This window comes from Gouania willdenowi, chromosome 12 (genome assembly GCF_900634775.1).
Source record: "Gouania willdenowi chromosome 12, fGouWil2.1, whole genome shotgun sequence".
Classification (NCBI taxonomy): domain Eukaryota; kingdom Metazoa; phylum Chordata; class Actinopteri; order Blenniiformes; family Gobiesocidae; genus Gouania; species Gouania willdenowi.
In genome coordinates, this window is record NC_041055.1 from 2156559 (window position 1) to 2174333 (window position 17775).

Consider the following 17775-nt stretch of genomic DNA (forward strand, 5'->3'; position numbering starts at 1 on the left):
GCAAATGTTTTCAAAGTTCCAGTGGCTACATTACAAAGTATTACTAAAAACACAAGACGTTCCACACTGTGGAAAATCTCAGCGGACGTGGTCGGAAGCCGAAAGTGACATCTGCGCTGGCCAGGAGGAAAGTGAGAGAGGTGAACAAGAATCCAAGGATCACCACCAAGGTCATTCTGGTGAATCTGGGCTCTGCTGGTGGCAACATCTCAAGGCAGACAGTCCAACGGACACTACTTCTCCAGATAAGGCACACAAAAGCCCATTTGGCCTTTGCAAAGGCTCATATGGACAAAGAAGATTGTTTCTGGTCCTCTGTTTTATGGTCAGATGAAACAAAAATTGAATTGTTTGGCCACAACGATGTATCCTTCATTTGGCGCAGAAAAGGAGAAGCCTTCAACCCTAAGAACACTGTCTCCACCCCACTGTCAAATATGATGGTGGAAACCTAATGCTTTGGGGGTGTTTTTCAGCCAATGGACCAGGAATCTAAGCACAGTAAACAACATCATGAAAAAAGAGCAATACATCAAGATTCTCAACAACATCAGGCAGTCTGCAGAGAAACTTGGCCTTAACCACCAGTGGACATTTCAGCAGGACAACGACCCAAAACATAGAGCAAAAGTGGTGAAGAAATGATTAGCAGACAAAAACACCAACGTGTTGCAGTGCCCCAGCCAGAGTCCTGACTTGAATCCAATAGACTCACTGATCCATCCCACCTGGATCTACAGCGCAGACATTGGGATGTCATTCGGACTAGAGAAGTGTGGTCGGATGGTGACTAAGAGAGGGAAGGTAGTCCACACAGAAGGGGTCTCACTCCCAGAAGGAACAAGAGCAGACATTGAGGACAGATACAAGTACCTCGGAATTACCCAAGCAAATGGTAACCTCGAAGAGGTGACAAGGAAAGCGGCTACGGCCAAATACCTCCAACGAGTAAGGCATGTCCTAAGAAGCCAGCTCAATGCCAAGAACAAGTCCCGGGCAATAAACAGCTACGCCCTGCCAGTAATCAGATACCCTGCAGGAATAATAAGCTGGCCAAAGAATGATACAGACCACAGATGTTAAGACACGAAAGCTCCTAACCATGCTCGGAGGGTTCCACCCCAAATCCAGCACCCTGAGACTGTACGCTAGCCGTAAGGAAGGAGGCCGAGGTCTAGTGAGTGTGAGAGCCATTATCCAGGATGAAACATCCAAGATCCATGAGTACATCAAGGACAAGGCTCCAACAGATGACGTGCTCAGTGAATGTCTCAGACAATGGGGAACAGAAGATGAGGCGCCGGTGGTACATCCCTACATGGGATGTACCACCGACATGGGACAACATCCCTACATGGGATGTTCCACTGAAACATAACTGAAGTGGCAGATATCAGGAATTGGTACCAATGGCTCGACAGAACTGGACTGAAGGACAGCACAGAGACACTCATCATGGCTGCACAGGAGCAGGCCTTGAGCACCAGAGCAATAGAGGCCCAGATCTACCACACCAGACAAGACCCCAGGTGTAGACAGTGCAAAGAGGCCCCTGAGACAATCCAACACATAACTGCAGGGTGCAAGATGCTGGCAGGGAAAGCTTACATGGAGTGCCATAACCAAGTGGCTGGCATAGTGTACAGAAACATCTGTGCAGAGTATGGGCTGGAAACCCCAAGGTCAAAGTGGGAAACACCTCCAATGGTGGTAGAAAATGACTAAACTAAGATCCTGTGGGACTTCCAGATACAGACGGACAGAATGTTAATGGAGAACCAACCAGACATTGTGGTGGTGGACAAAGAGCAGCGGAAAGACGTTGTGGTCGACATAGCAACACCGAGTGACTGCAACATCAGGAAAAAGGAACATGAGAAACTAGAAAAATACCAGGGGCTCAGAGAAGAGCTGGAAGGTGAAGGTATCAGTGGTCCTGGGGGCACTCGGGGCAGTGACCCCCAAATTGGAAGAGTGGCTACAGCAAGCTCTCAGGCCTCTGGTAGAGGATAGAGAGAACGTCCACGGTGGGTGAGGAAGAGTTTTTTATATATATACACTTCCACCTCTGCCTTTAACAATTTTAAAGCAACTGTTAGTGTATCTCTGATAATCATGAGAACTTTATTCTGAAGGGCAGCTTTTCCTTTATTATTTATTTATCTGAATTGTATCAACTATTATTCATGCCAATGTATGTAAATCCTTGTTTTAATCAGAAATAGGTTAAAAGTGACTAAAAAACGGTGGAAAAGGTGGTGAAATGGGATTTTAAAAACCATAGAAATTGGTTAAAAGTTTCAAATTAGAGTGGACAAAAACGGACAGAAAATGTGGTAAAAAGGGTTCAAAGTGTCAATATTGGAACAATTAGTTTAAAGTTTAAACTGGTAAATAATGGACATGACAAATGGTGAATGTGGTTAAATTGGCAAAAAAATAAAATAAAAAATAAGCATGAAATATGGTGAAAAGAGGTTAAAAGTGTCAATAATGGGTCAACATATGCAACATTAGGTGGAAAAGTGATGTAAAGGGTTTATAAGTGCTGAAAATGTATTAAAAGTGAAAAAATTTGCATAAAAGGCATTGAAATGTGATGTAGAAGTGTCAGAAATGGGAGTAATGTAGCAAAAATACATTAAAAGGAGCAAAAATATGGCAAGAAAAAGTGATGAAAATAAGTTAAAATGTGACAAATCTGGTGTAGTTGCAAAAAAACGGTAAAAAAAATAAGAAAAAATGGGCTTAAATTGTTAAAAAAAATAAAAATAAAATCCTAGTTTCTTGAAGGCATCTGGCGACCCTCTCCCAGTGTCTCACGACCACAAATGGGGTCCTGACCCTAAGGTTGAGAACCCCTAGCATAGGAGAGCAAAAGATAAGGAAAAGCATCTATTGATGTTTCGTTTGTTTTTCTGATTTTATTCTCTCTCCTTTTCATTAATATAGCAATCTTTTTTTTTTAGCTTATTAACCCATTATAATTAAGTCTATATAGATAATTAAATATAGTTTTATTACAAATTTTACATTTGATAGCTCTTTGAAATGACTTTTGTTGTAATTAGCGCTATATAAATAAGTAGTATACATAAAATAAATACAGTTTTAACAAATGTGTACACACACACATTTATTTATGTAACAAATAGTTGATGTTTCGTGTGAGTTTGTTTGTTGAAATGTTTAAATATTGCGTTAGTTTATAAAAGTGTGTAAGGAGAGCTCACCATATATATTTAGAACAAATATATTCAATATTTATACGTATATATTGTGCTATAAATCTATGAAGCTCCTATTTCTCAGGAAGCCTTTGTTTTGATCCCACAGCCAGGCACGCTGAGTGCGTGCTGACGTCATCGAAGTGCCCACGTGTAGATGTTTATGCTCCTCGTGCACGTCGGGCTGAAAAACACAAAGGTGGAGAAACAAACACACACTGAGTTCAACAAACGAGTGTTAAAAAGTGTCAGAAAATACAGTAAAAGGATAAAAAGAAGAACTTTGTTCTCCCTTTGTTTCCACTTCAGTTTGTTTTGTTCCTTTAAATTACACAGGGATATGATGCCTTCACTGATCGTAGGAAAGTACATTATCGTCACGAAACTACTGTTTCGAAGAGGGTGAAGATATTTGTGTTCCTTTGTAATGCTTTATTAAATAAGTATAACATTTGAAAACAATAATAAGTAGAGTAAGACCACATTTCTTATTTACTTTAATTCACGTTTGTTTTTTTTGCTTTTGTACTTTCAGTTAATTTGGACGAGTTTGTTCCTTTATAGTTTTAGACCTATTCATGATTTATGTTTTGTCCGTGTAAATAAGATTTAATATACACACACTAACAGAAGGTGTAATAACTGCTAGATAAACACAATATCGCCAATCCAAAAGCTAAATAAATGCCAATTTTCTGGATAATATATATAATTGTGATAATTTTTTTCAAGGAAGTTTTCATATTAAATATTGGTTTAATTTTATTTTTTTCTTTTCATACATGTGTTTACAGAAAGACTTTGGGTCAGTTTTTCCAACCATGAATTTTGTGATTTAAATTTTTGGTTAAAGAATCAAAATAAAGATTGATTGTAAAATGTCTTGATTATGGCATTTTTTTTATTCACAAGTTTAAAATTTAAACAAATTCAAATTATCCAAAAGAAATCTATAGCATGTTAGATGCAAACCTGCTGATTAAATGCCAAAAATTATTGAGATCTTATTTCTCTGATTTAATAGATCTGTTGTATCATATCATAATCTGTGATAATATTTGAGTCTAATAAGAGAATAATCTATTAAATGTTGATGAAATACAAAACAAAAAACGCAAAAGTAAACAAAAATAATAATAATAATAATAATAATAATAATAATAATAATAATAATAAAGTATCCAGTCATAATTATGAGACTATCTCATAATTAGAAATTAGATTTTTTTTTTTATTATTAGTTAAATTTAACTTTTCATTTTTTTTTGTTGTGTTTTTACCGGCTGGAATGGGCTTCAATAGATACAAATATGAATAATAAAATGTATAAAATAATAATATAAATTCCAATTCATTATTTCCGACTTTCCTCCGACCAGTAAACGCCACAGGTGACGTCAGGCGTTATGTCCCTCCTTCGTCCCTGACACGCGCACACGCACCCCGTGCTTGTAAACAGACGCCCGCACGTGACACAGCTGCGCATTGTCTGCACGCGGACAAAGGAAGAGGCTGAAGGTGAGCAGGTGTCATGGCAACCGAGCAATCCGGACACCGGACGGAGCTCCGTCTCCGGCCGTACCGCCATGTCACGGAGCCCCTAGCCGCCTGAGGAGCTCCGTTTCCCGTATCTCAGACCCGCAGTGCGTCGCTGCCTTTGTCTCCCCTCCTCCTGGCCTCACCGCTCGGCTCTGCTCCACTCAGTCTTTGTCACCAACAAATCCAACTTTTACCTCACATTTCAGCCGCTGTTCGTTCACCGCTCGGCTCCACGTCGCAGTTTATTTGACGGTAATCCGTGTTTTGTTGACCGGATGACATGTCATTCGCAATGGAGGACAGCCTGGAGTCCGGTTGGGTGTCCGTCCGGCCCAAAGTCTTCGACGAAAAGGAAAAACACAAGTTCGCCTTCATCGTGGCCTGGAACGACGTGGAGGGAAAGTTCGCCATAACCTGCCACAACCGGACGGTTCAGAGACGGAGCGCCGTCCTGGACGTGGACGCCGAAGCCCCGGGAAAACACAGCAGAAGTCCCGGTTCGACGCGGAGAGTTCGGCCGCACTCAGTGCCTAAAGCTAGAGCCGTGACAGAGCCCTCGGTGGGCTCCTGGGACATGGTGGACATGGACACCCTGGACTCTGACGTCCTCCTGTTCCCTGAGGACGAGCTCGGTAGCCGGGAAGACTTCAGCTGGGCCGGCCTGTTCTCCTTCCAGGACCTGCGGGCGGCCCACCTCCAGCTGTGCGCCGTCAACTCGGACCTGGAGCCGTGCCTGCCGTCCTTCCCGGAGGAACCGGCCGGGGTTTGGACGCTGCTGTTCGGGGCCTCCAACGGGCCGGAACAGCGGGACACGGAGCCGCTGTGCTACCAGGTGCAGGTGTACCTGGGTCACGCCCTGGACGCCTGTGGTTGGAGGATCCTCTCCCAGGTTCTGTTCCCCGAGGGCGACGACATGGAGGAGTACTACGAGAGTCTGAGCGAGCTCCAGCAGAAGGGCTACGAGGACGGGCTGAACCGGGCCAAGAGCCGCATGCAGCAGGTGAACCACACGGTCCTCAGTCCGAACCAGTTTATAGAACCAGGAGTTTGTATGAACAGGTTTATAGAACCAGGAGTATGTATGAACCACCATGAAAAATACACAAAATCAACTCAGAAAACCAACTATAAACAGGAAAGTTCAACAAAAAGAGAGAAAAACTCCACATGACTCAGAAAAGTTACAGAACAATTAAAGAACACACAAAATTAAAAAGAAAATACACAAAGTTTGAACAAAATCTCAACAGAAATTCACAAAAGGAAAGAACAAACTTAAAATCACTAAGAAATCTCACAAAACAACCATAAGACACAACTTTGAGAAGGAAAAAAACCAAGACAAACACAATGACTCCAAAAACACAGAACAAGATGAGTTCACAAATTCACAATAACTCAGAAAACTTAAAGAACAACCAATAACACAACATTTTAACAAAAACTCACAAAAGGAGAGAAAATCACTCAGGAACCACAGAACAACAAAATAAATTCACAAAATGACTATTAACACACAAAAAGGAGAATGGAAATTACATGAAATTATTAAATACACAAGATTTAAACAGAACAACAAGATAAACTCACAAAATGACAACTAAAATTCACAAAGTAAACTCAGAAAATTACTCAAGGCTAAGAGAAAATTCAAGAAAAATCCACGCAATGACAATCAATACACAAAAACACCTCGCAACAACAAAAAACCCCACTAAAATAAACAAAAAAAACACAACAAAAGTTCACAAAAAGGGAGAAAAACACGAAAGGACAACAAGACAAACTCACAAAATGAGAGAACAAACACGAAATCACTCCGAAAACCACCTAAAAACATAGAAAGTTAACAAAAATACAAAAAATTACTCCACAACAGTGACACCATAAACATAGACATAACTTATCAAATCTCAACCAAAAATCCCAAAACATTTAGAAAACACATAGAACAAGAAAATAAATGCACAAAGGGACTATGTTAACACACAAAAGGACAATTAAAATTACAATAAATAAATAAATACACAAAACTTCAAAAAATACTCACAACAAAGATGTAAAAAACAAAGAAATCTGCTAAAGGACAGAAAACACATTTCATCACAGGATAACATGACTAGTCCATCTGTTACACATAGCGAGAGAGATATTAGTCTGTTTGTTACACTTTATAGACTTTTAATCACCTGTTTTCTAGTAAAAAACACTTTGTTAGTGTGTGATATTGTCCCAAAACATGCACGTGGTCACGATTTTAAATACAGAGAAAAAAAATAGGGTCAAATTGAGTTTTCCGTGTCAGAATTCCGTTTTTTCCCGGCGGCCGTAAACATCCCACGGCTCATAGTGTCCTACTCCATAACGTCTCCAGGTCATGTGACTATGAGTGTGTGTCAGCTGTTAAACACATGGACAGGTTGGTTTGAAGCTGAATGATTCTCCTCCTCGTCCTTTGTGATGATGGACCATCTGTTGCTGCTCGTTCATAGGCTCGTAACACGATCCGCTCACAAAAGACAAACGGAGGCGGAGCTAAAGCATCGTCACAGCTGCTGAGGTTGTTCCAGGGTTATTATCCGACACAGTGAGAAGCATCTGATAGAACATACTTCTCTTGGTTTTCCTTCCCTGACAACTTCTCCTAAACTCTTTTAATTTATTATTCCTTAAAGATGATGGTTTTTCATCAACCAAAGCCTCAGTGATCAATAAATCCAAGATAATTTGCTCAAAATAAAGATATAAAAATGGAGCTGTAAACACTCTCTGACTGACATTGTTGGAAAAGTTTGTTGCATTGCATTGTGGGATGTGGAGTCCTGGAAACAGGTGCATTGAAGTGTTTTTCCTTCATTCTTACTGTGATTTCTTGTGTTTGCCCCCAAAAAACTCTGCCAAAGTGACTTTCCAACACATTTCTGCCATCTATCAGGGGGAATAAAGGGGAGAGATTTTTGGGGTCCATCCATTAAGTCAGTAAAATGATGGTCCATTGTTCTATGAATCTGTGATAACCACATTTATTTATTCATCTGAATAATATCCACTGTTATCCAGGAACGTTTATTATTATTATAGTCATCTTAAAGATGGAAATCCTGGTTTTAATCAATAATAAAATGGGTTCAAAGTGACAAAATGGTGGTAGGAAGGGATTTTAAAATCCACAGAAATTGGTTTAAAGTTTCAAATTAGAGTGGACAAAAATGAACAGAAACAAGGGGGGTAAAAAAGGTTCAAAGTTTCAATATTGGCACAATTAGTTTAAACTGGCAAATAATGGGCATGACAAATGGTGACTGTGGTTAAATTGGCAAAAAATAAGCATGAAATATGGTGAAAAGAGGTTAAAATATGAATATGAATGGGTCAATATATGTGACATTAGGTGGAAAAGGTTTATAAGTTCTGAACATGTCTAGAAAGTGGAAAAAATGTGCAGAAAAGACATTGAAAGGTGATGTAGAAATGTAGCAAAAATGCATTAAAGAGCAAAAATATGGCAAGAAAAAGTGATGAAATCAGGTTAAAATTTGGAAAGTTTGGTGGAGTTGCAGAAAAAGTAAAAATGGGCTCAAATTCTTCAGAAAAAAATCATAGTTTCTTGAAGACATCTGGTGACCCGCCCCCCCAGTGTCTCGTGACCCCAAATGATGTCTTGACCCCAAGGTTGAGAACCCCTGGTCTACAGGACTCCATCTCCCACAATGCAATGCATGAAACTTCTCTGACTGCGTCAATAAGAGTTTTTACAGTACAGATAAAAACAAACGTTGAACTAAAACCTCAGATTGCACATCATGATGTTGGACTAATTACTAATTAGTAGTCTGGTTGTTAGATTATACTTTACTCAGTTATCTTAATTATGATGACATTCAGTGACTCACAGTAGGAGCTGAGTTCATTAGCGAGCATGCTGCACGCTAACACTCTGTGCCTCTAACATAGTGATTAGCGCTGCAACTAACGATTATTTTTGTAGTCGACTCATCTATCAATTTTTTCCTTCCTTGATTAGTCGACTAATCGCGATTATTGTTTTTGTTTTGAAACACATATTTTTGAATGGCTATTTTACCCACCTGTGAAACACCTGTAATGTCTGTGACTTACAGCGTGTTAGAAAGGAAATATAACAATGACAGGACAAAATAATGCTTTTATAATAGTTGTGTTTTCAACATGAGAAATTGTGATTACAATAAAAAAAATAATATAAAGTGCATGTGCTCTGAACAACGACTCATAAGGGAAACACTTTGTTAAAAAAAAAAAAAAAAAAAAGTAACAAAATATGTTGCTAACCTGCCTTACAGGTTCTGGTGGTAAGAACGTTAAAGCAACTAAAGAGTTGTGCATGGTAAGGTGTTGTCATCATTAGGGCCAAAAAATCCATTTTATTTTTTCCCAAATTCCGTTTTTTCCACTTAATTTTTTTAAATTCTTTTTTTAAAAAAAACATTGATCATTTTTTAAAGAAAATATTAGTTTTTAACTCCTGTGAGGAAACAAAATAAACACCAATAAATTAAAAAACCCCAATAAACAAAAATGTATGTGAAAAATAAAGTAAGATGCAATTAAAAGGTAGATTTAAGTTGTAGTTACATGGATTATTCTGACTGCTCCTTTTTAATTATTTATATGTCATATAAAGAAGTATGAGAACAGCATTAATGTCACCTGATTTCCTCTCAGGGATCAATGATTTACTGAATCTGATCAGGTTTATTGATTAAGTTTTGATCAACTTAGTTTAAATTAACCTAATTTAAATGATCCTGTCTTCTGTAGCTCTGATGATTGTTAGAATGTAACATTCTAATAACGTTGCTCCAACGGACTTTTATTTTGTAAACCAGAAGTTCCCACAGAAACGGTTGTACTTGAGGTAGCTAGCTGACCGTGAATGTGTAGCTACGAGGTACGGACAAAAGGCTGGAATAAAAAGTTAGAGTTATTCTTAGTCAGACATAACAGATCGAACAATGAGCAGGTGAAGATGATTAAAGCTGATCACGATTTCACGGAGCGCCGCTGCGCTACACTAAAAACGGGCGGAGCTTCACAGGCACAGCAAAGTTAAACAGGCACTGGTGGCTCTGTATTTAGGAGTCAGTCATGATTTACGTTGTTTTAGAAGGTGTTAGTGGTGATGTAGGCGGAGTTTAATGCAGCCAGGACAGGAGGAGGGAGGGCGGTGCACTAATAAGTGGTCCCTGGAAACATTTCCCCATTAAAAAAAAAAAACGTTCTTTGCCCCATGGTAACGGCGTTTCATGGCAATTCTGTCCATTTTCATGTTTAACTGTTTTCATTGGTGGATTCCATCCGTGATTCCGTTAATGCGGTTTTTATAGGGCCCTTAGTGTGAGTGGTACGTTAGTGTGAGTGGTACGTTAGTGTGAGTAGTACATTAGGATGACATCAACTCAGACACACTTATTGTCTGAGAGAGGCGGGGCAGAGAGGAGTTTGTGTTAAACTTTATAAAATCATATTGTCTCATTCTAACCATACATGGCCCAGCCCAAGCACTCTTATGTATACAGCTATCTGAATCAACATTTCAATATAAATAAAAGTCCTGTGTGAAGCCCTTAAAGCAGCTTTATTTTTAGACCTTTTATATTGAACAAACAGGAAGTGGGTATGGTTTGTTCGGCGTGTAGAGTCACTGTTTTCCTCTGGTGATGAAGCCTCAGTCTGGACCACAGCAGGAGAAGATAACGCTGATGGATGCACAGCATGACTCCATCACTCATTTACCACACACACACACACACACACATGTTTGGTTAGTGTGTGTGTGTTGTAAAGTCAATCAGAACAGCGTCCTGTCAGCCAGATAAAGCCGTGCGTGCGTGCGTGTGTGCGTGCGTGCTCATCTTCTCACATTCTAAACAGTGTGTGATCATAATGGAAATAAAGGAAACTTTATTGGTCTGTTTATGAGACAAAATCAACATTTTATTTAATTTAAGAAGTTCTCTTTAAAAGTCTTTATCGTGACATTATTTTGTATGGAGGAGGTCACATGATCAACATTCATGTCATCATTAGAATAATGACCAAGTCATTTTGTCTCTAGTGTTATTTTGTAAAAATTTCTGTCATTTTGTGTAGTTTTGTTGTTTTTTGTGTGTTCTTGGTGTCATGTAGTAAAATTCTCCCTTATTTTGTGTGTTTTTGCTGTTATTATGTAGGGATGCACCGAAATGAACATTTGTGGCCGAAGCCGAATGAAATATAAACGCTTGGCCAAATACCGAATTCCAAATATCAAATGAGGTTAAGTTTTTCACTATTTTTTTTTTAATAGTGCATAAATAGCCTAGAATACATTTTTAGACATGTTTTTTTTAAAGAAAGTAAAATGTTTATTGAATATTAGGACATTTTTAAAATTTTCCAGTAGCCTTTGCTTTTCATTTATATTAAGCCTTCAAATAAAACTAAACATGCATTCCAAAAAAAGCTGAAGTACATTAAAGGGGCGGTATGATTAAAAATGACTTTCTAATGGTTTAGCTACAGTAATATACATCATTTAACCTCATCCAGAGGAACAAAGTTCTGTTTCCTCCCTTTCTTGTTGTTCCACATTTTATAAAAAGTCAGCTTTAAACAGGACAGTTGGATTTTTCCCACGCTGGTAAATGACGTCACCTAACACGCCTCCTAGAATGTGAGCTCCTCCCTCTCCAACTATCTAACAGCTAAAACAAACACTGCTGTTTAATATATAATATATATTATACTTTATTGCCATATATGTAAATACAAACTGCATCCTTTCTTTTAATTCAGTAAACCAAAGGCTGAATGTGGCTTTTTTTTTTTTTTGCAATATTCGGCCAAATATATGTGCTGAATATTGGTGCATCCCTATTATTTTGTGTTTTTGGCCTCAGCAAGTTTAGTATATTCTTTTCATTTTGTGTGTGTTTTTTTTGTTGTCTATTATTTGTCGGTTATGTTTGTAATCATGTGTATTTTTCTCTCATTTGTGCATTTGTTTTTGGTGTCATTTAGTATGTTCCTATATTTTGTATGTTTTTATAGTTGTTTTGTGTATTTTTGTAGCGATCTTGTGTATTTTTCTCTTATTTTGTGTGTTCTTGATGTTGTTTTGTACATTTATTTCTCATTTTTTGTTTTAGTTTCTGTGTGTTTGGTGTCATTAAGTATATTCTCTCATTTTGTGTATTTTTGCTGTAATCTTGTGTATTTTTCTGTTATTTTGTGTTTTTGTTGTCATTTTGCATATTTATCTGTTATTTTTTTGTCTACTTTCATTGTCATCTTATGTGTTTTTGTCATAATTTTCGGTGTGTTTGGAGGTAAGAGGCTGAATCATATAAAATGATTAATAACAGTAGTCGACTTTATGAACCATGTTTATCATGTTTGGTATGATTTCAGGACGTTTTAACAGCCAGTAAGTATCTAAACAAGGAATGATGATAAAGAAGTCGTATTAATTATTTAACGTCATTTATTAATACATTTAAGATAAAAACAAATCATTGAACAAAAAGATGTGCTTTAAGTATGCAAACTGGGATTTGTAATGATCTTTTTTAACTTTGTGTTACAAAATAAACCCTTCATTCATTCCAACAGATGTCAGTAGTTTAAAAAAGACCACAATGGAAATGTAGCTCTCTGACTATTACCCCTACATTCATTTGACTATGGAAATCAGGTAAGGGCAGGAAATGATCTATTACACACACACACACACACACACACACACACACACACACACACACACACACACACACACACACACACACACACACACACACACACACACACACACACACACACACACACACACACACACACACACAGGCACATGGGGCGCCGATTGTAAAGTTGCGCATGCTACAATAAAAGGCAACTTTTTACAACATTTAGCAACAAACTGTTTAAAACGTGTGTGAATTATTTTTGTTACTTTTGATCAGATTTACTACAATATTTGTAATATGTTTTTCTTGCTAAAATAGAACTTTAATATGAAATATAAATGTTAAGTCTAAATAATAAATCTAAATGTTAAATCTACATATTACACTTAAATATATGTTAAATCTAAATGCTGAATGTTAACTATAAAATCTAAATATTACATTTAAATCGAAATGTAAATCTTTAATGTAAATCTAATTGTTAAATCTAAATATTACATTTAATTATAAATGGTAATTTTAAATGTTGAATCTACAGTATATGTTAAATGTGAATCTAAATGTTAAATCTAAATATTACATTTAATTCTAAATGTTGAATCTACAGAATATGTTAAATGTAAATCTAAATGTTAAATCTAAATGTCACGGGTTAATCTAAATATTCAGCGAATATGCCAATTTACACGGAAGTACTAAAACAAAAGCTCTTAGATTTAACATTTAGAATTTAGACCTAATATTTATATATAAATGTAACATTTAGATTTAATGTTGACGTTGTATTTTTATGAGCACGCACACACACGCTAAGTTGAGTCTAACTTAAAGCAGCTCAGATTGCAGCTGGGCTGTTTAACCAGGATGTTTTTCCATTTTGCTGTAAGTGAAGTGAGATTGTGGTTGACCGGTGGTTACCTAGGCAACGGTGAGTGGTGCTAAACAGTGGGATCAGTGTTGTAGTTGAATGGTTGTAGTGTCCCCATGAACGTGCAGCACTGACTCCTCATCAGAGTCTCTATTCACATCTCCGTCCAATATTATCCCAAGCAGCCGCTGAACGCGTCTCATTGTTCTCGTAGAACCAAACCTTACTGCTTACTGGTTCTTTACTGGGAACAATGGACCGTCTGTGGAGAGGACGACATATGGAATGGATCAGCAACAGTAGGAGGCCAATTTAGGCTTTTTGTACTGAACACTGTTTAAACACACACACACACACACACACTCCAACGGATCCAAAGTTTTTCGTCCTGTTTTCTAACCAACCACACGCCAACTAACTAAAGTGTTGTAAAGGCTTCTCCTGATTGGCTCACCTCAGTGACTCATGGAGAAAGGAGACGAACGAGGGTGTAAGGATACAGTCAAGCAACGATTTCATTGGAATCCCGATTTTAAAAAAAACAAAAAAAAACAAAACCAAGCACATTAGTTAAAATTAAGGGTGAAATATTTGGCGATATATTGGGATATTTCACAGCGTGACTATCGTATTGATCCAAAAAATGTCCTAATCACATTTTTTTTAATCATGTTTTTTTTTATTAAAAACTATTTAATTGTGCTAACATTAGCATAGCACGTAAACGCCTGGTCATTAGGTGTCAGTGAACGCACCATCAGACCTTGTTAAACTACGTCATTCCTCAATGCATTTTAGCTGGAAGTTCATTACACTTTATTTTCATAGAACATATTTTATAGATGTATGTGGTTACTTTTTATTAAGAATTTAAGAACTTAACCAAATCAGAATCAATTGTAGAAGCAAAAGTTAAACTTAAGTTATTATTATTATTATTATTATACTTGAATTACAGCTCGTTACCATTTCTTGCAAGTTTGAAAAAAAGTTAAATTCATTGTATTTCAAACGATTTTGTTCTTGTAAAGATGAAATTTGTAATTATTGACATTGTGATATGTATATCTTACTGTTTAGTGTCGAGATATATCATATCACGACATGCAAATCGTGAATCATATTGTATCGTCAGATTCACGGCAATGCACAGCCCTCGTCAAAATACTGTTGTTTTTTTTTTTTATATCTGAATTGTCGTCATGTGTATTTTTGTTGTCATTTAATATATTCTGACATTTTTGTTCCAAATCTGCTGTTCAAAGTCTCTCGCTACGTGTTACGGTTCCATTAGTGACCATGTTATCCTGTGACTGAATGCAGAGCTTCATCTGAAGTGTGTTTTTAATGTGTTGGTTCTGATTATTATTATGAGTGTTATTCAAATGTGTAAAAGACACAAGTTTAGCTGATGGTGTATTATCTGAAGTGGTGATCAGATTACCTGGTGACACGTCACAGCAGAATCATCTACAATCACACACTGCGTGGGATTTAGTGTAAAACGTGATGGTGATTCTCAGGTTAGCAATATTTAAAGGTTTCATAAATGATGTTTTGGGATCATGTCACATATTTCTATGGGATTTTGACTGTTAAACAGGAAGCTAATGGTTAGCAGTGTGGCTAATCTCATGTGATTTCAGTGTTTGAATGAATTTGCCACTTGATTTAGTTTAAAAATAAAGATAAAGATCATTTTGATAATAGTTTCCAGAATGTTAAAGTGGATTATTTGTACATTGTGACACTTTTTTCTTCCCTGGTGTGTTGGTGGAAGGTTCTGGAGAAGCACAGGTGTGTGGACAGCATGGTGGAGCTGCTGCAGGTTTACCCTGAGGAGGACGAGGCGTACGAGGAGCTGCTGGAGGCCACCACGCAGCTTTACCACTACCTGCTGCAGCCTTTCAGGGACATGAGGGAGCTGGCCATGCTGTGCAGACAGCAGATTAAGGTAACCATCCAACGCCATCTGTTAGCACGGCTTGGTTTAAGCAGGTTTAGCTCTGGCTATGGCTCAGTAACTAGCCTGGGTTATCTGCCTTGTTCCTAGGGACGCTACCTCCTGCTTATAGGCCGTCTTTGACATGTTAGCAATCATTTTCATACACATAACAATATGGTTCAGTTTAAGTTACATTTAGGGTTGAAAAGGGGCGGGAAAAAGTCCGTAAAATTTCCATGGGAATTTAAGCTCAGGAATTTTGTGAACATTCAAACATGGAAACCTTTCATGGGAATTATTTATTGGAATTAATTAGAAACTGGGGGTAATTTTTACATAACTGTATCATATCCAAATCTATGCAGAATGATATGATTAAAAACAGAACATTTCAACAGATTTATTTGTAAGTTGAACATTTACAATTATTAGAATTTAGTAAGCTTGTCTTGTTGTTTTTAGGACTTGTAGAAATTTAATACGACCTTAAACAATAAAAAAAAAATATGATTTCAACTCATTGGCCACGGTTACATAATGTTCTTTTTTTTATTCAGAATGAATTATTCAGAATTAAAATGTTCTGCTTTGTGTTTCAATGGAAATGGTATTTCCAAATAATAAAGGTTTATGTGAAAACAGGTTTATTCGGCTTTATTTAATTCTGCTTTAGGTCTGGAGGTTGGAAAACACTTTTCTCGTGTGAATCTGCACTGGTTGAGTTTTGCAACACATTTTGCGAGACGTTTGTTGCAAAACCGATTTGTACCTGTAGAAAAGTAGTTTGTGCGTCTGTAACAGCAGAGTTGTGATTGTAAACGACAATTAGCATGAGTATTAATGAAAAAAACATGCGAGTCAATGTTGAATTACATGTTAGCAGCTGTTTATTTATTAGTATAAATACACATTTGTGAATATATTTTCTGTGACCTCACATTCAGACCATGCATGTGTGAATAACTTCTTTGGGTTTAAATTTTAAATCTACCCACACACACACACACACACACACACACACCCTTAGCAACATATGTACCTTCATACAATATCAATCTCTGCAGGAGCTTCACTTCAAATCCTATTTTGTGACCAATTATTTTGCAATTCAGTTAAATTAATGTTGGTGTTTGAGAGAAATTTGAGTTTAAAAATGGCCGCCATCATATGATATTAACATGATATTAACTGTGAGCGCTGCAAATAATGTGGAGTTTCTTTGAATTTGTGTATTTGGAGGGGCCATGTTGGATGCTCTAAAGCAGCGGTTTTCAACCTTGGAGTCGGGACAATTTGAGCCCATTTTTGCTTATTTTTATCCTTTTTCTGCAACGACACCAAACTTTTTATATTTTAACCTATTTTCATCACTTTTTCTTGTCGTATTTTTGCTCCTTTTAATGTAGTTTTGCTACATTTCTCCCATTTCTGACACTTCTACATCACATTTCAATGACTTTTCTGCACATTTTTCCTCTTTTCCAAGACATGTTCTGCACTTTCCACCACTTTTCCACCTGATCTTACATATGTTGACCCATTATTGTCACTTTTAACCTCTTTTCACCATATTTCATTCTTATTTTTGACAATTCAACCACATTCACAATTTGCCATGGCCATTATTTACCAGTCTTTACCACTTTTTCTGTCTGTTTTTTGTCCACTCTAATGAGCAACTTTTGACCAATTTCTGCTGTTTTTAAAATCACATTTCACCACCTTTTCCATTGTTTTTGGTCACTATGAACCCATTTTACTTTTGAATAAATCAAGGATTTCCATCTTTAAGATGACTATAATAATAATAAACGTTCCTGGATAACAGTGGATATTATTCAGATGAATAAATAAATGTGGTTATCACAGATTCATAGAACAATGGACCATCATTTTACTGACTTTATGGATGGACCCCAAAAATCTCTCCCCTTTATTCCCCCTTATAGATGGTCCTGTCTCCACATGACTGTTCTTCAATGTTCATGTCTGTGTTCAACCACATTCAGCTACAGTGAGGGTCCCTGCTCTCTGGAACCTTTATTTTGGGGGTCATAGGCTGAAAAGGTTGAGAACCACTGGTCAAAAGGCCAGATTTGGCCCCCTGACCTGTAGTTTGATACGTGTGTCTGAATGTTTCTCCTTTGCTCTGATGTTGTGGCTAACAGGGTGCTTTTTTTAGCTCGCTGCTGATTGACACGTTTTCCATCATCGGGAATGTTTCCTTTTTTAAATTCCATGAGTCCTTGCTGTGTGCGTGTGTGTGTGTACGCGTGTGTGTGTTAGTCCAGTTCACGCTGATGCTCTCCATCAGAGCCCAGCCTGCCTAAGCTCAGTGTAATGTCATTAGCCTCTGGTGTTGGTGGACGTTCCTGTCATGCTTCAGATTTGCTGTGGAGGATAAAGCAGAGAGGCTTTCACCCCCCACCCCCCTACACCAGAGCAGCTTAGTGACCAATGTAAGTAGTGACAGGGAGTCAATCTGCAGCCTCA

At 37.5% G+C, this 17775-nt stretch overlaps 1 protein-coding gene across 1 annotated transcript in view; it reads left to right on the forward strand.

Annotated features, from left to right (window-relative positions):
* The first annotated feature begins 4647 nt into the window (after positions 1–4647).
* Positions 4648–17775, forward strand: part of jmy (junction mediating and regulatory protein, p53 cofactor) — a 30398-nt gene continuing 17270 nt past the window's right edge. Inside the window, exons 1-2 of the mRNA XM_028463454.1 lie at positions 4648–5766; positions 15118–15291. Of these exons, the coding sequence (XP_028319255.1) occupies positions 5047–5766; positions 15118–15291 (894 nt within the window). The 5' untranslated portion in view covers positions 4648–5046. The remainder of the gene's footprint in view (positions 5767–15117; positions 15292–17775) is intronic.